At 52.4% G+C, this 25,713-nt stretch overlaps 2 protein-coding genes across 9 annotated transcripts in view; one reads left to right on the plus strand and one right to left on the minus strand.

Moving 5' to 3' along the window:
• Positions 1–682: 682 nt before the first annotated feature.
• Positions 683–5,638, minus strand: MCHR1 (melanin concentrating hormone receptor 1). 2 transcript variants are annotated; one of them, XM_071816517.1, is made up of 2 exons: positions 5,419–5,638; positions 683–1,909 (listed from the first exon to the last, which is right to left on the minus strand). In XM_071816517.1, exons 1-2 carry the CDS (start codon positions 5,474–5,476, stop codon positions 864–866), a joined length of 1,104 nt encoding a protein of 367 aa, XP_071672618.1. In that variant the 5' UTR covers positions 5,477–5,638; the 3' UTR covers positions 683–863. The 2 variants fall into 2 exon arrangements, with proteins under 2 accessions (XP_071672618.1, XP_065708704.1); XM_065852632.2 differs by having other exon boundaries at positions 683–1,912.
• Positions 5,639–14,124: 8,486 nt separating this feature from the next.
• Positions 14,125–25,713, plus strand: part of CASKIN2 (CASK interacting protein 2) — a 37,546-nt gene continuing 25,957 nt past the window's right edge. For 3 of the 7 annotated variants that reach the window (XM_071816443.1, XM_065852501.2, XM_071816447.1), the window contains exons 1-2: positions 17,843–18,118; positions 20,331–21,015. In XM_071816443.1, the coding sequence (XP_071672544.1) occupies positions 20,922–21,015 (94 nt within the window). In that variant the 5' untranslated portion in view covers positions 17,843–18,118; positions 20,331–20,921. Of the gene's footprint in view, positions 14,148–17,842; positions 18,119–20,330; positions 21,016–25,713 lie in introns of those variants that run through there. The other 4 variants (XM_071816446.1, XM_071816449.1, XM_071816450.1 and 1 more) reach the window with 2 other exon arrangements.

Consider the following 25,713-nt stretch of genomic DNA (forward strand, 5'->3'; position numbering starts at 1 on the left):
TGGTTTTTAGTGGTGTTTAAAACCCTCTTCCTGGGGTTGCCTGATGGCCATGCAGACTGTGAGGCACAAGAGCAGCATGAGGAGCTAGCAGTGCAAAAATTGGCTCATTGGCATGAAAAGCCACAAAGCTGGTGTTAGCAGCAGTAGTTTTGAGAACTGTTTGCAGTCCCTTGAAGCAGCGCAATTGTTATCTGCCTGATTTTGCTTGAAATGTTTAGGATTAGCATCAAAATTAGCCAGTTCTTGAAAAGACCTTGGTTGCCAAACAATGCAGCCCACTGGAGGTGGATGTGGCTGGACCAAAAGGCCAAGTGGCAGACCTAGGTGAGACTTCTGGCCCCAAGATCTCTCTCTGCTGGTTGATGGTTGTGCTCACATCCTAGAAGCAAAGTTTTCGGGTCATATTTCTTACCAAAAAGTAGTATATGACATTGTGTTTCAAATGGTCAAGTTTTGAATGAAGAAGCTCTGTATTGGCATGCTGCTTGGCAATCCTGGTCAGACCAAGAGGCGGGGAATCACTTGGCAGTGCTGTTGTTGGAGGTTTTACTCTTCCAGGGTGAATGTTCCCCCTTGAAATCCTCTTTCTGTTTCTTCTCTCTTTTCCATCCATCCCCTTTGGGGGTCCAGTGTCTTGTGTGACAAAGTCCTCCTGTGCAGGAGTGGAAAGAAGCAGCAGTATGCAGCACCTCACAAGCCAGGGGCAGTGTAGGAGCAGAGCCCTGCAATGAAAAAGGGAGGCACCTGGACTCCTGCAGGTGGAAGCTGTAGTTCACATGCTTCATCAAGAGTTGCCTGAAGCTGCTGCTTCTCCATGAACTTACAGACCTGAAGGCTTTCTGCTGTGGTCGCTTCGGAGTGCCCTAGTGAACAGCCACAGTCACGGGCAGTGAACGTGGGGAAAAGTCATCCAGAAACTGAGTCTGCTGGGTGGATTCCGGTGCTAGTTTCAGACATACGCTGGCTTCTGTCATGCTGTTGTTGTTGACAGAGCTGCTGTTGCGACATGGCTCTTTTGCGGGGCGGATGGCCACTAGGAACTGGCGTTTGAAGGTCTCGCTGAGGGCGATGTAGAGGAAGGGGTTGAGGCAACTGTTGGCATAGCCCAAGCTAATGGCAAAGTTGTAGGCATAAAAGAAGGCCATGGATGGTGTGTCAATGCCGAGGTGAACCAGCTGGAGGATGTAGAAGGGAGCCCAGCAAATGAAAAAGGCAGAGCAGATGGCAACTGCCATGCGGGTGACTTTCTTTGTACGTACTCGGAGGCTCCTTTGGGGCAATGGGACCACAGTGGTGGCCATGTGCTGGAGGATCTTAAAATAGACCACACAGATCACAATCAATGGCACAGCAAATGCCAGCATGAACTGATAGAGAGTGAACCAGTAGATATCAGTCTCTGGGTTGGGAAGCAAGAGAGCACAGCGGACGGTCCCATCCTCCAGAGGCATAAGACCTGCGTACATCCACACGGGAATGATGGTCAGGAAGGAGAGGAGCCACACCAAGCAGATAACTAGAGCTGCAACACATGGGGTCCGGACATAGGTAGATTTTAGAGGGTAGACAGTTGCCAGGTAACGGTCCAGTGTCATCACTGTAAGGATGTTGGTGCTGGTGATCTGGCTGTTTGTGTCCAGGGCGGTGATGATAGTGCATAAGGGAGCTCCAAAGTACCATGAGCCATTGCCTAGGAGCTGGTGGATGAGAAAAGGCATACCCAAGAGGAAGAGGAGATCCACAATGGAGAGGTTGAAGATGAAAATATCAGGCACAGTCTGTTTGCATCTCAGCTTCTTCTTCTTGATGATAGTGTAGATGACAATGAGGTTCCCCACAATGCCCAAGAAACAGATGATGCTGAAGAGACTGGGCATGATCACGTTGGTGTATGGTGCTGGCTTCTCTGCTGCTGCCAAAACAAACCAAAGCAGTGAGTGCAACCCAGAGGCAACTCCTTTACATCTCTGTGTGCCTGCCCTGTCCTGCAGCTGGATCCCCCTCAAAGATGTAGCTTGGAATGATGTTTAAGACCCCCTGCAGCACTTGGAGAGGCTTAGCTGGGGTTTTGACACTTCCTTCTCTGCCACTCAGTGTGTGCAGCACGCCATCCAAATCTGGCCATGTGCAGGCATCTTTCCTCAGCTCCTCTGATGTACTTTTGTCCTGCTCTGAAACTCCCCAGCACTTTTTTGGGTGACTAACATCAGACTGGTGTGCCTCTGTACTCACCGGTGTCTGACAAAGTTGATAATAACTTTTATTCTGGGGAATGCTGGGTGTTCAGCCGTTTTTGAGAGGAATGGGTGAGGCAGCTGGTGCTTTGCACATGGAAGAAGTGAAGCCTCTATGTGGGTGCTGAAATCCAGATATAGTCAATGCTCAAGCTGTTGTCAGAAAGCTTCAGCTCATCTGTTGGTTGGTTTTATCGGTTGTAGAGTATGAGACACAGTTCATTGGCCTTGCAGACAGATAACTAATGCTTATCTATCTTATCTAACTAATGCTATCTCTTACTGTGAGATGTGGTACTGTACCCTGGCTGTGTCCTAGCTCTGTTGTCAGGATTAGGCCAGAGCACACATTCCTTTCCATGTTCTTTCCATGCCCTCTCCCTTTCTCTAGTTTATTTTCTCAAAGGAAATCCAGGTGTGTGGCCAGACAGGGATTTGGGAATTTGTTTCAGAGTTGCTCTTCTGCAGGGAATGTCCTACTTGTACAAGGAGAAAAACATGGCCTAAAGCTGCTGTCTCAGAGTTCTGGATGTAGGGGGATTTCCAGGGCAAAATTCTTGCCTGATAACACTTAGCTCATCAACACTGATGCTTGATTGTTGCTTTTTGTGGGGGGAGGCCCAAACATAATCTAATTCATATTTGCCTTGTCCTTAATCTGGGTTTAAAATTACATTTCCAAGCCATAAAGTGCCAAGCAACAGGGATTTCTGCTCTTGGGCACAGACGGTGGTGTCTGATGCGCTGTTGTGGTGCTCTCTGTTCTGCAAGACTGCCGTGTGTGGTGTGTGATGGAGTCTGAAATCACAGCTGAGGCAAATCTCATTACTCCTCTCCTATGGGACTTTGATTTTCCTAGAGGAAGGCTTTGTGTGAGTTATTTGTGTGGCTGTTTCAAAGACAGGTGTGACAGCTCTGAAGCCTAAACTGCATGTGTCTTTAGTTGAATTGCAGATGATTCAATGTGGTGTTTGTTGGAAGTGCTTTCAGTGGCTGTGCTATTCCATCTCCTTAGCAGCCTACACCTGCAGGAGAAGTGGCGAAGTCTCCTCCAACAGAACCTAGGGAAATCTTGACAATGAGATGAAATAACAGATACTCATAAGGTGCTGTCTCTGCCAAAGTGGTGTCTGTTTGCTGAGGTGGTATTTGCTGACTTTGACCTCCAGAATTTTTGAGCGCAAGCTTCTCCAGATTTACTCTAGTGTGACAGAGCAGCTTGACTGGGTTGGCAGGATAACTGAGGCTGCACCACTGGCCTGGCCTGTGGCTGGAAAAGTGTGTACAAGAACAACTGTGTGTAATATTTCAGTGTTGTTAGAAGTGGGACATGACGACCTACCACTGCCTCAGTCCTTCTGGCACTAGGAAGTAGCCAGCTTAGGCATAAGCAAGGCCAAGGTCAGAATCCAGTATGCCACACCATTTTATCTGAAAACCTCTATGCAGACAACAGAAAGCAGCCAATGAGGCACCGGAGGACTAGCAGGGGCCTGAAAGTGAAGGCCAGGCTTGGTTGGTAAGACAAAAAAGCTTGGACCAGGCTGTTCGTGATGGTTTAAATAGTCCCTTTTCCTCCTGGCTGCTCATTAATAAAAGCAAATGCCCCAAGTTACATGGCTTTTGGTAGATAACACAGTCATCAGCATCCTATTGAGACCTAATAGTTAATCTTCAGCATTCAGCCTGTGCATCCCCTGAACATCCAAACAGATCTCACACCTCCTCAATTCTTGGAAACTGCAGACTAGAAATCGGAAGAAAACTACTGTAGTCATTCTGTTCTGCATGTAGCCATTATGAGTTCTGCTCTCCTCTCTTTTAACCCCAAATTTTATTATGAATGTTGTGGAAATGGATTGTATGAGTGAAACATAAATGTCACTTGGTTAGCTGGAAACTGGGACAAAATGTCTTTTTCCTATGGTATAATCAATACAGTGCTCAGGGTGATCCTGTAACATTTGTAATGAGCTCAGCTGGCCTTAAAGCAGAATATGTGCAAGCCCAAAGGCTTTGTGTGAAAGGCAGGCTGTCTAGTGCTGTAGCATCTTTCCTCCTGTGGGTATTTGTCCAAACAGGACTTCCAAGTGTTACTAGCTGGAAGCTAGTGTGAAGCTACAGTCCGTATGTGTATTATAGGCTGGTGTCAAAAGTCCATGACTATCAACTACTCGAAAGTTATCATCTTGAGATATGGTTGAATCTGCATTTTCAGTGCTGCTTCTGTGCATGTCCAAATGTCTGTATTTTGTTTACTGAAACAGCTGCTTCAGGCATTGATTTGTCCTTGCCTGTAGATCTGTGGCTGCCCTGATACTCTTTCTAAAAGTCCCCAAGTGGGACTGCACTGTGTGAACTGAATGACGACTGGCCTCTGTTTTTTTTTCCTAAGGTGATTGTTGTCCTCAGCCGTGCCCAGATATATAAAAAACTACTTCTTGACTGTATTTCAGAAGGAAGCACATAAAGTACACTTTCAGTTACAAAAGATGTGTTAGTGGAGAGGTAGTTAAAGGACAAAGATAAAACATCTTCTGTTGAAGAGTTTCACCTACTTGCACCATTGAGAACTAGCCTGCCTGACCCTAAACCTTTGGGGTTTGAGAACAACAGTAACATAGAGAAAATAGACTACTGAGGATTTCTGCTTCCCTCTCTATTGGTGTCTTGCGTTCTCTGTTTCTTGTCCCTCAATCTGTTCAGCTGGGCTAGTAAGACCAACAGGCTGTTGGAGTTATTACTGCCTCTCAACCAAAAGGCGATGATGAATCGCTTCAAGCCACTGGAGCCAGGGGTGGTTTATACCGGGGCTTCATCTTGATGCTGTGTGGTGTCCCGGGAGGGTGGGCTTGGGCCCGGGGCCCCTCCCCAGCCCCCGGGGGTCAGTCCCGTCCGCCCGCTCGGGCCCGGAGCTGTCCGCCCTCGGGTGCTGAAGGCGGCTCACCCTGGTTGGCACCCCGGGGATGTGTGTGTGGGGTTTCTGTGCCCCTTCTCTCATCCTCACCCACTTAATAGGGTCCCGGCCGGCCCCTCAGCCCCGCCGGGCTCAGCACTGTAGAGCAGCGCAAGAGTCATGTGTAGCCGGCCTGTCCCCCGCAAAGCTCCCCGCACCCCCGGTCCGGCCCCAGCGCCACCCGCCCGCCGGACAGGTGCGCGTTTGCCCCGCGCAGCCCCTGCTCACCTGAGCCGTTCCGAGCCTCCGGCGCGGAGAAGTTACGGGAGGAGTTAGCGGGGGCCATGGCCGTGAGTCCCGGTGCCAGGGATGGAGAAAACTGGGCAAGTTCTCTCGGTAGATCTGCGGCGGCGATGGGATGGGGGGGCTTCCTTTACCCCGGCAGGGCGGATGGGGGCCGGGCAGAGTGTGGGAGGCAGGAGCCGTCCTGCAGCCGGGGAGCAGAGGCTGCGGCTCGGCTACGCTGCGCTCCGCTCGCCCACTCCCGCCCCGCCGAGCCTGGAGCAGGTACTGACATCAAAGAGCAGCTGACTCTGCCAGCCGCGTCGTTTGAGAGCATCCCTCCACCGCCGTCGGGTGGGAGGGAATGCCGGAGCTGGGGAGCTGCCCTCCCGCCGTGGTGAGGGGGCACCTCCCGGTCGGGGGCTGGGCAGCGTCTCGGTCGGGCTGCGGTGAGCACCCCTTCACATCACTTGCCGCCCACGAAGGGATGGCTAGGATCTGTGCCCTTCCAATTACAGCCAGCCTGCTCTTGCTATCGTCAGTAGGAGAGGAATAGCAAATTTTGTCTTTAAAGTAGCTCTGATCTCCTGCCTTTATTGTGTGTCTTTCTCTCTCGCAGAGACACAGTTTTCATCTCTGAGTCACAGGCACATCCCCACTAGTGGGGCTGGGGAATGTCAAGGCCCCAGGTTACCCACTGAAAACTCTGTTGCTTTGACCCTCTGATGCCTCTAACACTAATTCCAACCTGAGACATTTCTGTTGTAATAATTCTCTGCTGTTTTCTGCTATTCTACTTCTTGCCGCAGATCATTTGCTGCCTAGCTCCAGAAATTACCTCAATTGCTAGCTCAGACTTTGTGTTCTATTTTTTGGCCTTAAAAATACTGTTGGTTTATGAGGAAACCGCTGTGCCCTTTTTCTGTGCCTTGCTAGAGTAATAGTCTGCTCTTTTTTTTGTGGCTTTGAGGTGATGATTTTGTTTTGCTTCCTGTCCACTTATTTATGCATGAGTTGAGTTCCTCCATTATGGTTTGATAAATCACATTACCAGGGTGAAAGGATCATTCTGTACCTCTGAGCATTTCCTGCACTGAAAAAGTGTGATATCATGTCAGAAATCTGAAAGAAACCCAGCAGCAACGGAGCCTTTTTCCCTGTGGTTGAGGGTGGTGTGCGGGATAGGGTTTGCTTTGTAAAACTAAATGTCTGTCTGGAAATCTCCCTTGCTTCTTTCTCTTTCTCTGTAGTTTCAAAGGCTGGTATCAGCTGTAGGGACCATTTTTTGGAGCTTCATAAGGCTACATAAATAAGAGCTAGAAATAATATGTACCATTAAAAATGAGGCTTGGCACACGTACCACCAGCAGTCCCAACATGGGCTGTAAACCAGATGTGGCAGCAGTATTTTCAGTATGGACCTTTTCCTATATAAGCCAAAGGAGTTCATCATTATTAGGTTGTCCTCTAGTGGACCAGCAGTAGACAGGATTCTGGAGCATATTTCACCCAGGCATTGTAGCTCTTGGGATCTGGAGACATGCTGTTCTACTATGAGACTTACGCTGACTATCTGGAGTCGCCTCACTGATTTGCCCAAGAGGTTTTCCCTAATGAATATCTATGGTATATAAGGCAGTTTTGAACCTGCACATCTTGAGAAGAAATGGTGTTTCTCACTCAATATTTTCTTAAAAGACTTTTCTTCTTTTCTCTCTTCTTGGGTGAAACTTAGTGCTCATTTATATGGGCTTACTACTGCAAAACACGCCATGGTTTGTGTGTGGATGTGATGGAGCTAAGGCAGGAGAGCTATTGTGAACAGGGTGCTGTCCTCTGCAGTGAATGCCCTTGTGTAATTTTGCTTAATCCAGTCTTGAAGTACAGACTATGAGCGTTTGCATGGGAAACTGGTGGGCAGCTGCTACTGCAAACATTGTCACTGAGTAGACAAGCTCCTACTCACTCTCCCTGGAGAGGAACTAGTTATCTTATAGCTTTCAAAGAAAGAACCTGGCATTTAAATTTAGCAGCTTCCAAAGCACAGCATTATTTTTAGTTTGCAATCTCAAATATTGCTGTTCACTTAGAAACCGCCTTGCATCTGAGGAAGCTGCAATTCCTTCTTCTCAGCTGTGGGGGCATGATAAACCACGGCCGCCCCATCCCTGCTGCACACATGTCACCGCTGCGGTGACAAAACCGTCCTCAGCGTGTGAGATTCACTTCACCAGCATGGCTATGTGACTGTTTTATTATTGGGCTTTTATATTCAGAATTTGATGAGGTTTGCTTCTCTCTTTTTGCTGTATCAATAATCTATGGAAGTTCTTGCCCCAAAGAGGGGCTTGTGTTTATAGAACCGGCCCCACCAATTTGAAGGGATTGAGGGAAGGAGAGGAGTATTAACCACAGCAACTGGTGACGTGCAGCCTGTGCGTAGAGCTCACAGTCACCAGGAGGAGAAGGCACGGTAATCTGCTTATTATCTGGCTGAACACTTGAAGTCAGCAGCTCTCTGAAGGACTGGTTCTGTGAGTGCTCATCTACTGGAAACTGCAGCAGGACCGAACTCTCAAGGGACCTTGGGGTGTAGCTGAGGACTTGTACTAACACTCCATGTAATTACAAGGAAGATTGAGGCACTAACCTCTTGAAAACACATCTTAAAAGAGAGATACATTAATTAACATTTAAGAAAGGAACTGTCATCTCGACAGCCTAATGATGTAGCTAAAGGTGTGGAAATTGAGTTCAGTCCTTGAACATAAAAGAAAAAAAATTACTTTTTCCTACAAACTTGGCATCATCAGTACCCTGAGACCATCCTGTCTGCAACATCACTGTTATGAAGAAAGATAGTAATCTTCCAAGGCTGCTGCTAGGCATATTCTGCGACTAGGGAATGAATCTGGCTGGTCTATCAGTGGTTTAACCCTGAAAGGCTCTTGCATTTCACTAATGAGTTATATTTCTTGCATCTGTCCCAGCTGGAGATCCTGTCTTACGCAACACAAGTAGAACCACATCATCCCGTGGGGCAGAACAGGCTGCCAGCTTCTCCTACCGCGCTACCGAAACCATTTCCCCAGCTCGTTTCACCAAATACTTTCTCATTAAATGGAGACTTTCTCATTTGTTAAATATTTATTTAGCGTCTAGCTACTACTCTGATTTACACTCTGGAGAAAGGAGCCTCCACTAAAAAGCCAAGCTGCAAATCCTCTAACTCGCCAGTCTCCTTATGACTTATAGAACAAGCCTTTGCATTTTTATTGCTTAGCTCTTTATTTATATTGATCGAATGGTCTAATGGGTGAAGTTTCACCTTTGCAGTGGCCTTAGGGGTAGGGATGATTTCATTCAGAATGTGTTAGACATGGCGCATCAACCCTCCATACTGACTGAGTACTCGAATATTGTTGTGTCTGTCTGGTAGCTGCACATCAGTCTCACTTATCCCTTTTCAGGCAAGATTGGTGAAGAAGTTTCTAACTACTGATCTGTTTTGCCTCCTGTGATCCTGGAAAATGAGTCTTTGTTATCACTTCTCATCTACAGGGAAAGAAAATGTCATGGTAAAGTTAAATATTTTTCCTAAAGCCACAGGCTGAGCTTGAGGTAAAAAAATGTACAGTAATTCTCTCTACAACAGTGCTGTCTTAGGTACCATCTGATCCATCTTCCTGCATTGATTATCCCAGCATAACTGTTTGTATCCTCACAGAGGGATGTGTGCTATATGGAATTGTATGATTAAAAACCAAACAAACAAAAGAAAACCCCACACAACACAGAGACACCAAAAGTTTGAAGGAATAGCTTCATCAAGGCAACCTGATGGTGACTCGGGTGGTGCTGCCATTCATCTAAATGTGTGCTGCATACATGGCCTGGCTGTCTGGAGAGAAGTTGCTGTCATGTCTTGATGCCTGATTCAGTTCCAATCAGTGCTACAGAGCTACTTCGCTTTCTCTTGTACATGTGCATCTCTAATGGACACAGCAGGGTGAATTCGCTTTCTCAGCTGCTTGATAAACTCACACGTGGCTTTACAGGAATACTTAAATAAACCACCTTCTAAACCCTCTTGTTATCCACACTGGATTTCTAATTAATTAGCACAAACTTGGTGTTTATCTGAAACCAGATGACCATCTCCTCTCTTCCCGCAGGATTCCTGCCCTTGAAATGACAGGTCTGAGCTGCCTGGTCAGTCTTGGCTCTTTCCAGTCCCACGCTGCTAATTTGAGGTTTTAGTCTTTGGCCCCTGCCCATCCTGGTTGCTTACAGCGAGCCAAAGGCCAGGGCTGCAGCAGCTTTGTTTTCATTGCTAAAGATTAGAGGATCCCAGAGACAAAAGCACAGCCAAAAATAACAAGAAGAGACCAAGCAGGACTTGCCCTGTGATGGGGAAGCTGAGAAGCCAGTGAGCTCCAGGGCCATCCGCTGCCCATGTGCTGAGGTCAGGGATGTGGGTGTGCGCTGGGTGGAAGGGGCAGATCCCATCAGTAGAGACAAAAAGCTGCCGGCAGCTCTGGGCATCCAATAGAAACAGCCAGGAGCCCCCAGGGAGGCAAACCCTGCCGCGGGGTACGGTGTGAGCCACCATGCTTCCCTTTCACAAGAACAGGCATTAGCGCAAGGAGGAGGCAGCTCTAACCTGAATTCCTCCAGAGTCCAAAAAAAGTTTTGGCTCAGATCTGTAGTTTGTGCACGGGGCTTGAGAGGAGACAGAGCAGGAGGATTGATGCAGGGGTGTTGATGACCAAGAAGAGATGTCTGCCCAACCCAGAATGAGCACTCCGCCACTCTTGTCAATGAGAATGCTAGTGTTGAGCTTGGAAATGGAAATTACAGATCTGAGATGAAGAAAAACTAAAAATCCTGAGAGGTTCAAGTCAGGAAGACGAGATAAACTCTACTCAGTGTCTGGAAAGGGCTGTCACATGAAATTGCAAATCCAAGAGCGAGGATTTGTGACAGAACTAATAAAAAAGAGCTGGTGTTTTATAACAAGAGACTGCAATCCTGACTCTGAGCCGGGGCAGAAGGGAGGAAAGCAGTAATAGCTGAGTTTTGAACTGGAGTACATTGAATCTTCCCGAAGTCCCTTAAAGTGTTTGAAACAGCATCTCCCAGGAAATTCTTAGGTTGGAGAAGACGTGGAGAAGTACAAAACCTGTAAAATGAATAAGCAATTAAATCACAAGTGAGACTGAATTCTTGTGTTGAGAGAGGGGATGATAGCGGTGATAGCACGGGATGGGAAACCCTCCCGACATGAACCTGCACCCCCAGGACAAGCTCTGCTCTCTGCAGCAGTCGGGTCGCTGGAGCAGCCAGATGTTTCTTTCCTCTCTGCTTCTCCCCTGGCAAATGAGCCATATGTGCCATGTGCTGCTGCTGGGAGTGAGACGTCTGCCGGGGTTGGAGGCAGCGGCTGAGGGCACTGGGAGAGGTGGGAACCTTTTAAAATTATGATGCGAAAGTAAAATGATGCTCATTTATGAAAACAATAATTGGCAAACTGCTGAGCCCCTTGGGCTGTTAAAGGCTAAGAGCAGCCAGACATTTCAGCAACAGCAGTCAGTATTTGTTATCAGCTGGGAGTTCATTAGTTGGAGAGACGGGAGAGGAGCAAGATGTGGGTTTGGTGTGAGCTCCCCGTTTAACATGGCTCTAAAAAAGGCAAATGTGATTCTTACAGGGATCAGGTGAGATGTTTCCCTGGCAGAAGTTTTTGTTGTTGTGTAAGATGGGGATGAGGCTTCCTCTGCAAACCTGTGTGGGTTTTTGGTCTTTTGTGTCCACAGAAAGTCAAGTTGCAGAAAGACTAAGCAGGTCAGGACAGATTCAGGGTACAGGGAGGGGACTTGGGTGGTGCTGGGGACAGGCAGACCTGGTACCATGTCCGGTGTTGTAGGTCAAGCTCACAGAACAAGGTATTTCCTGAGATTGTGCTTTCTTTCAGACTCAATGCAGGTTTCAGGAGAAGGGTTAAACAAGCCAGAAGTTGGCTGGTTTGCTGGTCGCCTTAAAATATTTGAAGAGAGTTCATCTGGATAAAAATCAGCTCAAAATGTTATTTTTGATTGACTCAGTTCCTGGAGGGTTTTGTGGCGGTAGAGAATGCAGATACAGCAGTGTGATGCTTTCTAAATGTCCCAGTTTGCTGCTGGGCCTCTTTCCCCTCTCCCTGACTTTTCTTCTGCTGTGTGACAAGGGCTGTCTGTCTAGAAGGCAATGGAGATATTTCTACTGCCTCCTGCCCTGGGTAATCCCTCTGTGCAAAGGCTTCTTCCCACATCTCAAGCCACCAGAGCCCTGTGGTTCAGTGCACTCAGATCCTCTTCCCACCAGCACCATGCACAGTAGCCTTGCTCGTGCTTGGTTTTGTGGGTGTTTTTGGGGGGGGTTTCTTGGGTGTGGGTTGTTTGTTTGCTTTGTTTTTTCCCTCTATGCTTCATTTTTCAGACTGGGGTGCAGCCAGTGCGTTTGTAAAGCAAATCGAAATGTCTTGTGCAAAGTTTTGTATAAAAGCGCCTCTGCGTGTATTAATCTGGACTGCTGAGGCTGCAGCCAGGGTTGTCAGCAGACCCAAGAAAACAGACCTATCTCTAGATCCAGGTTTCTTTCCTGTCAGAAAAACATAGTTAATTAAAGCCTTCTCCTGAAAGGAATTTCTTAGCCACACTAGAGGGATAACGAAGTAAAAGCCGTGTCCTTAATCCTGTCCTTTCATCTCCTGGAAATTCCTTCCTCTCCTGTCTCTTTCTCTGTGTCCTGATTGTTAAAAGAAATGAGAAATAATTTCCACTTGGAAAAAACCCAGGACAACAAAACTCCAGCCCAGCTGATTGCGGCAGAAGCCAAGGAGATGGGAGCTGAAAGGAGGGAGCTGTTAATGAAGCATCAGTGGCAAGCCAGGGGCAGGAGCTGGAGCCGGTCCAGATGGCACCGCTAATTCCCTGCATCCACTTTACACGCGTGTTCTCTCGGGAAAGAGCCTGGCCGAGCGGCCGCCCCTGCAGTGCTGGTCGGCCACAGCCTTGCACGCAGCCCCGGGCAGGATTTGCCTGGGTTATTCTAGGCCTCCAAATTGGCTCATCCAAATTCCCTCCATGGATGGGGAGTGACATCTTCCTTGTTGACCATCAAGGGGAAATAGAACCCCAGATTTTGGTTCTTGGCGTTGCATTCCTGTGGGGATGCATCAGTGCTCCAGTAGCTGCTTTTTCTCCGGCCATCGCTGCCATCTTGGAAAGGAAGGAGTGGGGCAGCAGGGGGGCTGGGGGAGCAATGGGGCATCTCCCTGATGGCAGAGCATGCCGTGGCAGTGCCCCATCCGCAGCTTCTCTTCATCCCACTCAACCCGGATATTCGTGTTTCCTGGCCTGACAGATAAGGCGGCCCCGCCATTAATCAGGAGGCCTGGAGAATGGGATCAGCGCAAGGCAGGCGTGCTGCGGAGTTAATCTCCTTTACTCCCCGATGATGGATGGAGCTCATTGCAGGCATTAATCAAGTCTGTGTGTGCACACTGGGCAAAATGGATTAGACACCGTGCTCTTGGCAGAGGTGCTCCCCCAGTCCCTGGGCAATCCTGGAGGATGTCTGCTGTGGCGGTGCCAGCTGTGGCTGCAGTGCAGTGGTGTGACGCGGGTGACAGAGGGTTTACAGCTGCCAGATCCTGGTGAGAGCTTAGTTATGTCCCTGCTTTTCACTCTTAGTTATGTCCCTGCTGTGCCACCATCTGGGAACTGGGCTGGGACGGGGGTCCTGTCCGTGGCTGGACTGTGTTCAACCCTGGAGCCACTTTCCCAAAATAACCTGTAGAAGCTGCTGAGATAGTTTCAGATGCATCTGAACATCTCCAGTTCCGCAGCTCTCAGGTCTGCTTGTTACCTAGAGAAGACCTGGCCACCTGTGCTCAGGCCCAGGGAAGCAGAGGGAACCGGCCAATTCATGGATGTGCTGTAGCACGGATGTCACACCACAGGGAGCAGGGTATGGATTTCCATCTTAGCCATCCCATAACACCTGCTTCTCTCTTAGAAATGAGTGGCTTGGGGTATTCCCGGTGGGCAACCCCAAGCACTGATCTCTATTGAAGCGATGCCGGTGGCCCACATGCTCCCTGCCGTGCGGCAGCTGGAGGTTATAATGTTCACTGACGGCCAACGAGTTGTGGTTTCCTGATGATTAATGACGCCTTCCTCCTGATGGGAGCCGTTCAGCCTCCAGGCTTCTGGATGATAACGGAGTCAGGGTGAAAATGGGGAGTTTCCAGAGTATAACACCCAGCGCAGGGAACTGTGGTCATGGGTCAGTGTATTCCTTCAGGTTGATTCTGGAAGGTAAACGTGCCGGACCTTCATTTCCAGGACGGGTGCAAGTGGATGGGCAGAACCCAAGAGGTTTATTAACAGACATTTTCTTTTCTCCCTCTGCTTTAAGTGCAAAGCCCAACTGACATCAAAGCAACAGAAAGTCTAATCCCATTTTGAATCGGTGCAAGCACACGCAGCGAATGTTAAACAGGGAATCCGGCAGCAAAAAAAAAGGGGATTATCTTTAATTTCCTGAGTGAGGGACTGAGCAAAGGAGATGGAGAGAAAAGAAAGGCACAGGACCAGAAAGAGGTGGCTGTCAGCACAGGGAGGCTGGCGGAGGAGGAGGAAGGCGGTCGGTCGGGAGGACGGTGCGGGCAGCAGCACACGTGTGCCGGAGAGGTGAGTCTGGTGGGAGCCGAGCGCTGGCACGTGGGAAGGCGGCTCCTGTCCGGGTTCCCACGCGGATCCAGGGGAGGGGATCGTGCGTGGGGTTTGCTGTGCCGGAGCAGAGGCTGGTGTGGGCTGTAACTCTCAGCTCGTGCATGTTTGAGCTGAGGCTGCGGAGCTGATTTTTGAGGGAACTTAGAGCTGAACTCCAGAGTGATGTAACCGAGGGCTGGTTACCTGAGGTGGTGTGTGTGAGGGGGATTTCTTTGCTGTAAAAGACTGTAGCTGAGCAGAGCTTTCTAAATCACCTCCAAATCCCCGTTACCTGCTAGAGAGCTGACTTTAAGTGCGGTTTACATTGCTGTCTACCACTACCTCTGCTAGGGCAATCACTACTGCTTTGCATGCTGTGGCTGATATTCAGCTTCGCAGGGCACTTAGACATGGAGCAGTGTCCAGGTTCTGGCCTGGGGCTGGGATGTGTCTGGGCATCGAAGCCCTCCTGGCAATGATGGCTGCGGGCAGTGGCTGTGCTGTTTGTGGGGTGGGGCTGGAGGTGTCTGAGGCCAAACCAGCCCAAACACTTCTCTGCCAGAGCCTGAGAGCATCCTACAGCATCCTTCTCTTCCTTGTAGGCAGTGCATCTCCCTCTGCATCAATCCCCATAATTTTTCTCCTTGGACTTCCTCCAGTAGCAGCTATTGCCAAGAGGGTTTATAAAAGGCAATGGAGTAAATGCACACATAAACACCTTGTGTGTGCAGGTCCCCTGTCCTTCTCTAGCTTTGCCCTTGATATTGCAGCCAGCGAGGTGGAGTGCTGAGCCAGGTGGGAAATGTCTGTCCTGGATGTAATGTGGGACAAGGTGGCTGCCTGTGCAGGAAGGGGTCCCTGGGGGTGGGATGTGACTGCTGGGCACTGGGAATGAGACTAAGACTTGCTGGGATGCTTACAGACAGGACCAAAGCCCAGCAGTGGGACACTCTTCACCTTTCAGTGCTCAGCGAGGCCAGGAGCTACGGGAATGAATGCCAGGAGCTGCGGGAAGGGTTCCTGGGGGTGGCTTTATATCTGGGCAGTAACCTGCTTTTTTTTGCCTGGGTGCAAGAGGCAGCCTGGGGGTTGCAGCAGCAAGGCTTTGAGTCAAGCTGGGCATGTTCCCTGCGGTTTTAAACAGCAGCAAAAGGAGGAGCCTGAGCCACAGCTGAGAAGGGACAAATGTATCTCCAACCAGCTGGTTCATAACATACTTCAAATGTTTTGGATGTCTGGTATGGGCCTTAGCAGACCTCATCCTGGCTCGGTCGGGGTGAGATATCTGTGATTTTCCAAGTTTGGCTCTCATGGGTGAGACTCAGGAGTGGGAGTCTTGCACTGTTAGATCTTGGAGCCGTGTCTGTCACAGCCTCACCTGGAACCAGTGCTGGTTGTGGATGCTGCGGTGTGGATGCTCCCGCCAGTGGGGCCGCTTCCCTCCCTGGCAGAAAATGCATCACTTGGAGGTCTTTACCCCATCCTTAAAATAATCTTAGAGAAGAGAGGAAGGGTTTGCACAGCTGCTGTGGTGCTGGGATGAGCTGTGGGCATCAGACAGGCAAAGACATGGGCTGGGGAGAGCTGGCAAAGTGTTGCATAGAGACATTTTGAGTCAAAACCACATCAACTGTAGGAGCAACTAATCTGCTCCTCCCCCTCAGCCCCTAGCCCCAAAAAGCCGCTTTGATATACTGCCTTGAATTATAAATAAATAAAAAATTCACAAGGAGACGATCGTTGTAGTAGGGGCCTCTAGATGGCAACATCGACTTGAAGAGCTGCAAGTAGGAGCAGGGCCCACCGGACCTATCAGCCCGACCCAGGTGGGAGCACCGAGGCCCTGCACACAAAGTGGGGAACGTGAATTTGTGCTGCCTTGGGTACCCTTCTGCAGGGGCTGAGGACAAGGCCAGCCACCCAAGGGTGCCTGCACCCCAAAAAACCCCTAGACTGCAAACATTTCATCCCAGTGCAGAGAGGCGGCAAAATGTTAAAGGGTTTTCTGCGCAATGGAAACTCAATCGATGCTCTCAGCACCTGCTCTTTGGACACAGGGGAGTAAATGTCGCGGTGGGTCTGTTGGTTCTGCAAGGTGGCCATGGCGGGAGCTGCTGGCAGGTCTTTGTGCTGGGATCATCCACTAGCTGTTCGACATCTGAGAGTTGATGGAAAGCTGTGAGATATGTGGTAGGAAATGGTTCAAATTGTGGATATCTGGTGTAAACCCTCCAGTGGCACCCTCAGTTCAAATTGTGGATATCTGGTGTAAACCCTCCAGTGGCACCCTCAGTTCAAAAGGCTTGTGTGACACCAGAGATTCAAGCTTAAGTTACCCAGCTTTAACTACATGAGTGTAACCGTACCACTATTACTTTGGGGTGGGAGTATCAGTGCAGCATGCCCTTGCTGAGTTGTAACTATGTGCTGCTGGAAGTTGTTGGGATAGAGAAGATCTTACTCCTATCTGAAACAGGACACAAGTTTTGTACAAAGCAGGTCCTTCTCTTTTGCAAAGTGGGTTTAGTCTGTGCACAGGGAGCTGCAAATCTTAATTAAGATCCTTAAAAGGACAAAAGGTGCTACATAAATTCAAGGGATTATTATAAATGTCACTGTGCTTTACAAGCTCTGGCAAAACTCACAAGAGGAATAACAAGACCTTTCACTTCACAGCCCTTCCTAGCATGGCTACTTACAGCTTCACGCTTCAACATAGCAGCCGTAAAATGTTGACATTTATAATTAGATGTGCATAATAATCTCTTTATTCCCAAACTGAAAAGACAGGGTGTGTCTTGAAACGTCAGTTCCTCCTCCTTGCCGAGGACCCCCCTTATGTGAGATTGCTCATGAGCACATCATTTGGTGAAATGTCTCTAGGCCTGGTTTGGAGAGGTACCAGATCTTTGCAGCTCCCCCAGGGAGCTATGGGCTGGGCACTTAGGAAATAAAATCAAAGCTTCCGTGTGTTTTTAATCTGATTAGTTGATGATAATCCAGTGGTATCATGCAATGAAAGCTGTCCAGCTTTATTAGGCAATCTCTTGTTTTAAGAAAACTGTGCTTGGGGGAGTGGTTGGCTCTGGTGTTTCTGTTGAGGACTGGCAGAAATGGGTGATTTTGGGTGGTTTTAGAGCTTTGTGAGAGTAGGATTAATTTGTGGCTTGGGTAGCTGGGTATCAGTGGATTTTGGTTCTGGGGGTGCTGGGTCAGCAGCCTGTGCACTCCTCTGCCAGGGTGGTTGGTGGTGGAGGTGGCAAAGGGCTGGCTGGGTTGTTCTGAGGCTGAAGGTGGGGGATTGGCCCCCGGGGCTAGTCCAGAAGCGCTGGGTCAGTCCCGGGTTGAGGATGGGGGATCTCCCGCCGATGTCGGTACCGGACCAGCGGGGTCGGTGCCGAGGCGAGGGAATCACCCGCTACATCGGTGCCGCCCCCCGGAGCCGGTCCCGGGCTGCGTTGGCTCTCCTGCCCGGCCCCGTTCGAACCGAGCCGCTTGCCCGGGAGCCCCAGGGGCATCCCCGGCCGGTGCGGGGCGGCAGCGGTGCCGGTGCGGCGGGCTCCCGCGGCCCTGCCCAAATCTGCCGGCGCATCACGTTGAGTGACAGCAGCCCCGGCCCTGCCCAGCCTGCACAACCCGCCGGGCTTTTCCAATCAGGCCGGGCCGGGGAGGGATTTCCTGCCGGGACGGGGCCAGCCCGAGCGGGACTTTGCCGAGCGCCGCGCCGACCTGCGAGCCGGGCAGCCGGGACCGCGCTGCTCGCTCCGGTCCGTTCTCGGTGCCGGTCCTGCTCCATACGGCTCGGCAAGCTGCCGCTCGGCTGGGCTCTGCACTGCTCTGTACTTCTCGGTGCGCCTCGGTCCGGAACGGGACCGCACGGCACGGTCCGGTCCGGCTCGGTTCGGTTCGCCCCGGTGCGGCGCGGCCGGGCGGGCTGGGAGCACCGCCAGGTGAGTGGGGCCGCCGGCTGCTGACCCCGCCCGGCTCGGGCCGCTCGCAGAAGCAGCGGAACAAGTCGTCTCGGTGGGGGCAAAAATCCCCCCGAGCTCTCCCCGAAGGAGGGAGCGGCCCAGCCCGGCCCATGGGGGTCCCGGGACGGGGAGGGGAGACGCGAGCGGTGCCCCCGCCGCTGCCGGCCCGGCGGGCAGCGCGGGGCTTCCCGGGGGCCTCCCGAGGGAGGCGACTTTCCCTGCCCGCCCCTTCGGGACCCACTCCTGGTGCCTGTTGCCTTTTCGCATCTTTCCTTCTCTACTTACGTAATTGGTTTGTTTTTGTTGTGTTTTGTTTTGTTTTTCCTCCTCTCCCTCCTGTTTCCCGGTGCTGGTGTTGGCTGCGGGGATGTTTGGGATACTTTGATTCTCCAGGTGGATTCCTGGAGCTCTGCTCGGGTGGGAGGGTTGTTTGCTGTTGCTTTTCCAGCTTTGTGCGTTTCTCGAGTTTTACATTCGCTGCTGCTCCTCTCCTGAGAGGCTGCAGAGGTGGAGATTGGTATTTGGAGCTCTTAGTACCTCTGAGTTAATCACGGAGCCTCATGTGCTCCAGGAGAGGAAGGCAGCAGCACGGCGCTGTTTTCTAAGTGAGGCCGTGTGGACTTTTTAAAACGAGTAAATAATCTCAGCGCCCTCACGCTCACTTTTTGTTAGCACTTTTGAAGAGCAGCATGAAGTTGGATGCAGTGTACAGGGTTAAATGAAATAAAGCAATTTTGAAGATGGTGCAACGCAGGAGGTTTCAGGAGGGGATTTGTTTGCGGAAAGGGGTTAGACTGAGTCAAGTGGCTGAAACTTTGTTGTAATGTAGATAAACTGATGTGGGTGCCTCAGGACGCAGCGGGGTGACAGCTGACCTCCCTTCGGTGCCTGCTACCAACCCCAAGCAGCCCCGGTGCTGAGGGGCTCAGCTGAATGAACTGTGAACTGGTTGGGGGAGACCCCCCCAGGTTGGTGTGGGAATCTCAGCATCCCCTCGGTCCAGGAGCTAAGCCAGCACCGGAGCATGGCCTCTCTGGCTGCCCTCAATCCCACTGCACCCCAGGGAGGGCGGCAGTGTGGGGACCCCATGGGGGGTCGGTGTTCATGGGCGGTCGCAGCTTCCAGCTTTATGGTGGGTGGGCTGAGCAATGCAGTGCCGTGGGATGCCCCTTCTGCTTTTGCAACCCCCCGACCCAGGCAGGACCCCTCCTCCTGCTGTTGCCTTCTCTCCCCTGTGGTTTCCATCCTCAAAACAGTGACCTCGATTGCTCAGAGGAAGCAACACCCGCTATTATATAAAAGGCTGAGGGCGAGCGCTCTGGGAAAGGAGGCGGCATGCCTGAGCAGTGGCTGGGGGAACCAGAACTGGTTCTGATCTGGCCCAGATTGACACAGGGGGAGTTGAGGGGTGATCTGGTGCCAGCCTCTCGGCTGGCACGGTGTGTGCTCCCTGCCCTCCTGCACGCACGCTCCTCCCTGGGCATCGGAGCAGCCTGCCAGACGCATGGCCCTGAACCAGCAGGGATTTTTCTCGCCACCCAGTTTGGGCAGCCTGGGTGCAGCAGGAGAGCACAGACTGGGAGATGTGAACCGCTGCCATGGGACCCTGTGGCCTCCCCGGGGTACCCCATCCACCTGAGACTTGGGTTTGGTCTTGTTCTCCTGAGTGTGGTTGTGCTGCTGAGTTACACCAAACTCCTCACCTGGGCCAGAGAGATTTCATGTAATAGTTAGAGTGTCTTGAGTCCCAGTGCACTGAGCATTCCCAGGTAATTTGGAGGGTGAGAGTTTACCCCTGCCTGGGAAGGGAAGGGTGCTGGGCAGGCTGATCCACTGCCATGGGCTTCAGAGGACTTTGGCTAAACCTCCCCAGCTCTGTCCGTTGGGTGCTGCTACTGGGAAAGGAGAGGAAGAGACACTGTGGTGTCCCAAACTCTGTGTGATGCCTTTATGGAAGGGGCCAGAGAAGGAGCTGTGTCCTCATCCTGCTCCTCAGGCACCCTCTGACAGCACGCTTGGGAGGTTTCCTCTGCAGGTTCTTCCCTCTCTGTTTAACGTGAGGATGAGCCAAGTCCCGCCAGGACTAAATATAGTCAAAGTATTCGTTGTTCGGCGCAGATACAAAAGCTGTCGCGACGGAGCTGGGAGGTAAATGGCTTTTGAGGGCTGACTCTGCTCTTCCCCTCTGCAGGTCCTGGGCTGCCGTGCCGGGGCTCCCCAGCGTGGCTGCAGTGCTGTCGCCAAGAGGAATGCCGAAACGAAGGGGCTAATGAGCACCAGAGAGGGAGGATCTATAACTTCCAGATGGTGAAGAGCCTGTAATCCCTTTGGGAAGAATTAGGGACTCATCAGCGCAGCAGAGCCTGGCGAGGGGAGCAAAGCACGACACCTCTGACTCCGGGAGAGCTGCGAGAGGCTGAGGACACCTCGATGCCAACTGCACCGGCCCGAGCTGCCCGGCTTTGTCTCACTGAGCCCCGGTGCTGCCGGGAGCCTGTCCCTAAGTGCTGAACTATTTCTCCTTTTAATCAATCACATGTTCTCCAACCAAACCCCATCCGGGTCTTGCTCCTCCCGACACAGAAAGGGACTTCTACCCTTAACAGAAAGACTTCTTCCTTCTGGATTTTATGTCTTGTGGGATTGTAAAGCATCGTTCTTGCTGGATTTCATCTCCCATCAAAGTGTGTTTTGAGAAATTACAGGTTTATTCCCATGGCTTTATAAACAACTGGGATCTGAGGGTCTCTGCCTTCTGCGCTGCCGCTCCCACCTGTCCGTGATGGGGCGAGAGCAGGAGCTGATCCAGGCCGTGAAGAACGGGGACATACCCAGTGTGCAGAAACTGGTGGCCAAGATCAAGGCGTCCAAGAGCAGTGAGTACCTGGGTGCAGAGCCGCGGGCTCCCTCTGCCCCACCGGGCGCTGCTGCCTGTCCTGGAGCTCGCGTCCTGGCCATGGGCTCGGTGCCATCCAAGCTGGGGTGCAAGTGCTGGCTCTGAACCCCAGTGCGAGTTACGCCGAGGCCGGAGGCGGGAGCGTGAGTGTGGCCTGTGCGGATGAATGACCGGGCTGTAAGAGATCCTCCCAGCAGGGCTCGGGTTCCCCGCGGGCTCCGGGCCAGGGGCCCTGAAGCGTGGGCCACTGAGTGGGGACAGCAAGGGGAAATGGCAGCGGTGGGGGGATGCTGCTACAAAGGGTTTTAGCAATTGCTGCTCGTTCCCGGCCGTATTTATCTTGTGAAAAATTATCATCCGAGCCGGTCAACTGGAACCAATCGTCAAGCCTTGAATTTCAGTCTGGTAATGTTTAACCCTTCAGCAGGGCTGTTTACTTGCGTGTGCTCTCAGAAAGGTCAGCGGCAAGCATGGCTTGGAGTGAACGTCGGGCTCATGGGGGTGCCCGGGGGCACCATGGTCCTGCAGGCACCGCACAGCGTCTGGAGGAGATGGGGAGGGTGGGAAGGTGGAGGAGCAGATTATGGCCAGTGCTGCTGTGCCGTTGGAGAGAGCCGAGCTCCTGGTCGCTTCTCATGACCTACCAAGAGAAGGAAACTGGGAAAAGTAAATAAAAGGGTGCTCAGTGCAGTGCGTGGCCGGGGGAAGGTGCACAGCGCCTGCCTGGGCTGCGGGAGCCACTCTGGGCAGGGGAAGACTGGGGAGTCTGAGACCCCCCCTGCCAAGGCTACACATCTTGGGGGGTCTTGTGGGGGTGTGTGGGAAAGCTGGAGGGGAAAAAATTGTCCTTGGGAGGGAAAGGGGAAGCTCAGGCAGGAGAAGTAGTTTTAAGGCTTCTTGGGAGCAGGTCAGGGTAGATAGGCTGGTGCTGAGAAACATGCGTTAGACTGAGGATTAAAAATGTGAGAAGGGGGTCAGCTACTGGAAAGCTTTGACTGGGGCCAAAACTTTGCAAATCCCGACTGCCAGACCTGCAGGAGGGCTTGGGGCCACCTCCTCCCCGAAACGGGAGTGCCTGGTTCCCCCTCCCTGGGTGACGGGACTGGGTGCCATTGCCTCTGTGTGCAGCTCAAGGACTGTGCCTGTACGGGGTCCCTGAGCTGGAGAGAGTGGTTTGCCTGCACGGGTGGGTTGAAGGACACCCCCAAGGCGATAAATAATGTCAGCCCTGAGTGTTCCACCGGCTGACGCAGCCCCGTTCCCCCGAGCTGGTGTCCCAAGGCCAGGCAGCGTGGGCAGGCTGGGGTGACCGTGTCTCTGCATCCCCCCATGCACCCGGAGGGGTGACCGTATGCTTGTTTCCTCCAGTAGCTCTCCCAGTTCAACCCTGTCTGTGTTTTCTCTCTGGCGTCTTCCCCTCCCTCCAGCCATGGGGCACCACGTGAATGCGTGTGTTTGACTCCCCCGCTGCAGCAGCGTCAGCACCTCCCTATGCTTATTTTATTATTCTATAAGGTGGGGGAGCAAAAAGCCCAGACCATTGCAAGCCCACTGCTGCAAGCCCCCTGGTGGGGCTCCCGTGTTGGACCCATTGCAGGGGGCTTGCCTGATGCTCCGGGCTTGTCCCCTGCCTGGAGGACATCACTGTTCTCCATCCCTTATGGTCCCTTCTCCATCCTTTCCCCGATGCCATGTGAGCTGAGCGTTTGCTGCGTTTGCCGCTCATTAAAGCGCCTTTTCCATATGACAGACTGAGATGCTGATTATTATTATTTTTTTTTTAAATCCCTCTAAGAGTCCTTCTGCTGTCTCAGTGGATTGGGAGCTCGGTCGCTGTGATCAGCCCTCCGGGGCTTCCTGTGCCTAAAAAAGTCACTGCACGTAAGCAAAAATCAAGCGCCAGTCCCGGCAGCGGGAACTTTAGGGACATGTTGTTTAATATTCACTGTGCACAGCCCTCCTCCCCGCACAAGTGCTGCTGTACAAGTGGGTCACAGCACCTATTATTATAAGGTGGTGAGGCGGGCAGGGAGAGAGTTTTGGGGGCAGGAGCAGGACGGGAAGGACAGGCGAGGGCCGATGTCCTGCCTGTGGGAAGGGGATGTCAGAACAACACTGTGGTCACTTCTGCAGCCAGGGAGCAGCAATAGAAATGTCCCGCTTTTTAATTTCCTTCTCTTTCTCCCCCTCCCCTCCGCGTCAGAGTGCTGCGGAGTTTAATTGAAATTGTTAAACGACCTGTCACGGCTTTGGCCTTTCTCCCTGACCGATCAATCACGTCCCCGAGCTGGCCGCGCTCACCAACAATGCGCCAGTTGGCCGGGGCGGCTGCTGCAGCACCGAGGGGCTGGGGCTCCCGGGGGAGGCAAGAGGCAGAGCCCCCCCAGCCAGGGCTTGTGTCCCTGGGAAGAGGTGATGGCTCCTAGAAGCTGGATGGTGCCTGGCAAGGTTTGGGTGTCCCCGTCCCTGGATGTGCAGGGCTAAGGGGCACAGGATGGCGGGGTGATGCCGGGGTGGGTGTGATGTCCCCGCGATAACCGGGGGCTGGAAGAGCTGTGGAAGGCGCTGGGAGCTGGACGCGCTGTTTGCCTTCCTTGAGGGAGTGGTTGATGGTTTTTGTTTAAACGTGTGCGAAGTGCAAAGAAAGGGCGGCAGCTGAGCAAACTGGCGTTAAACTCTCAAGGACAGGGAGCAAAACCCTGCCGGGGTTCAGCTGCTGCCTTGGGGAGGTCTGGCTGGCTTCGGCCATCCGCTTGCCCTGTTTCACCTGTGATTTACCCCGCTTCACTACCTATTTTGGGGCTTCCCAGACTTTAGATATATCAAGGACAGGGGTAGGTACCTGGGATCAGCTGTGTCTGTAACTGAGCAAGTTGTTAAACATTAGTAAAGCTTGTAGGGGCTCCTGGCTTTACCTCGATTGATGCCCCTCGTTGCCGTGTCCTGGCAGCATAAAGCACAGCAAGGTTTTCCCAAGAGTGGCACTGGCCTTTGGATGCTGCTGTCACCTGTGTGACTGGGCAGGCGGGGGATGATGCTGCTCTGCATGCTACGAGACAGCAGCAGGCAGATGTGGGATAACTCCCTCCCTCTCCCTTAAATTTCCTCCTAATCCCTAGTAGCTATATCAGCTTAAGTCCCGAAGCGCGAGGTTTAATATCTCTCCTGTGATTTGTTAGCCTTTGCTACCAGCTCTCAGCGTCCTGTCCTCTGCAGAAACATCTGCCCTGCCTTTGTGTCCTGCCAGGCTTTTTCCTTCTCTCGGCATCAGCAAGTCCATAGTTTTTTTGAGAAGAAGTTGCTTCTTTTCACAGTTTGGGGGTTATTTTGCAATGATGTTGGATGTACCTTTGTGCTGGCCAGGAAGCCCAGCCTGCCCTTTCACCAAGGGGCATTGTCCTTTTTGCTGCTGCTCCTGAGGGAGGTTTGTCCCAAGCCCTGGGGTGCTCTGGTTGTTCTGCATGGTCTGGCTGAGGGAAGAGCCAGGACTGGCCTTGGGCAGGATCCTGATCGTTTCGGGTTCCGTTGCACCCCATGGCTTTCCCTGCTGGCAGCGGTGAGGGATGTCTGGGCACCCTGCCCGCTCCGGTCCTGCCCCAGGCGGTGCAGGAGGCTGGACCTGGTTCTGTCACCGAGCCCAAGTGTGGCCCTGGCCACGTCCCTTGAAGCTCAAGTTTTGATGACGAGTTCCCAAGTGTTCTCGGCCGTGTCCTCCCCCTCTCCCCGCGCGCTGTAGGTCTGACGGGCTGGACCGGCTCCGCAGCCACACGCCGGCTTGGAAAGGCTGTGGGCACGCCTGCGGAGAGACGCCGAGAAACTCTGCCGAAACGGGCAAAACTCCTTCTTCCGCCGAGACCGAGCCAGGAGCGGGGCGAGGCGCCGTGCCCGGGGAGCCCGGCTGGCGATGGCCCCGTGCCGGGGACCCCGCAGCCTGCTGAAACCTGCTTGTGAACCAGCCTGCGGTGGGGGGGCGGGAGTGGGGGTAAAGAGGCTTCAGAGGCACGGTGAGCGCGATGGCTGTGGAGATGGATGGCGGTGGGGCTGCAGCTGCACGGCACGGGGGGGTCCATCCTTCCTTCTTCCTCCCATGGCTCTGGGATCCCTGGGAACGGGGGCTCCTTCAGCAGCCTGGTGTTTGTTTGGTGTGTTTTCCCACCTGCATCCCGGTTGTCCCAGCTCGTGGCTGGGTTTAGCCCCTTTTGTTTCGCCTCTCTCCCCAGGAAGGAAGAGTCCTGTGCAGGCAGTGGCGGCAAAAGGAGTGAATGGGTGGTTGCTTTTCAGAGCCGGTTTCTAGTGGGTGTTGTGTTTGGAAAGGGGCCCTGCTGCCACCCGTGTGCCCAGAGCCGGGGAAAACGTCACCGTGCTGAGTGCAGGAGATAAGGCACAAGCAAACAGTGTTGTGCAGGGAGATGGAGGAGGTGATGCTGGGCATCACCTACCACAGTGGGCATGGCCTCCTCAGGCCACCCAGCCCCATGCCCCTCTGAACCCCATCTCACAGGTCTGCATTGATTCCTGTCCTCGGTCTATATTTGTCTTCATCCTTTAAAAACTCTTCGGAAGGGCAGCCCGTGGCTCCTTGCCATCAACCTGGGCCACCTCCTGCCTTTTCCCTGCCTGGATAAAAGAGTGGGGGAAAAAAGGGCCAATTATGGGGAAGAGGATGAGCATGTGCTCT

The sequence above is a fragment of the Patagioenas fasciata genome, chromosome 18 (genome assembly GCF_037038585.1).
Source record: "Patagioenas fasciata isolate bPatFas1 chromosome 18, bPatFas1.hap1, whole genome shotgun sequence".
In the NCBI taxonomy this organism is placed as follows: domain Eukaryota; kingdom Metazoa; phylum Chordata; class Aves; order Columbiformes; family Columbidae; genus Patagioenas; species Patagioenas fasciata.

Excerpts from the sequence above, each read along its gene's own strand:
- MCHR1 (XM_065852632.2), bottom strand. The coding sequence starts at position 5,476 with ATGGCCCCCGCTAACTCCTCCCGTAACTTCTCCGCGCCGGAGGCTCGG. Across the intron at positions 1,913-5,418 it reads GGAGGCTCGGAACGGCTCAG|CAGCAGAGAAGCCAGCACCA; the intron begins GTGAGCAGGGGC and ends TTGTTTTGGCAG.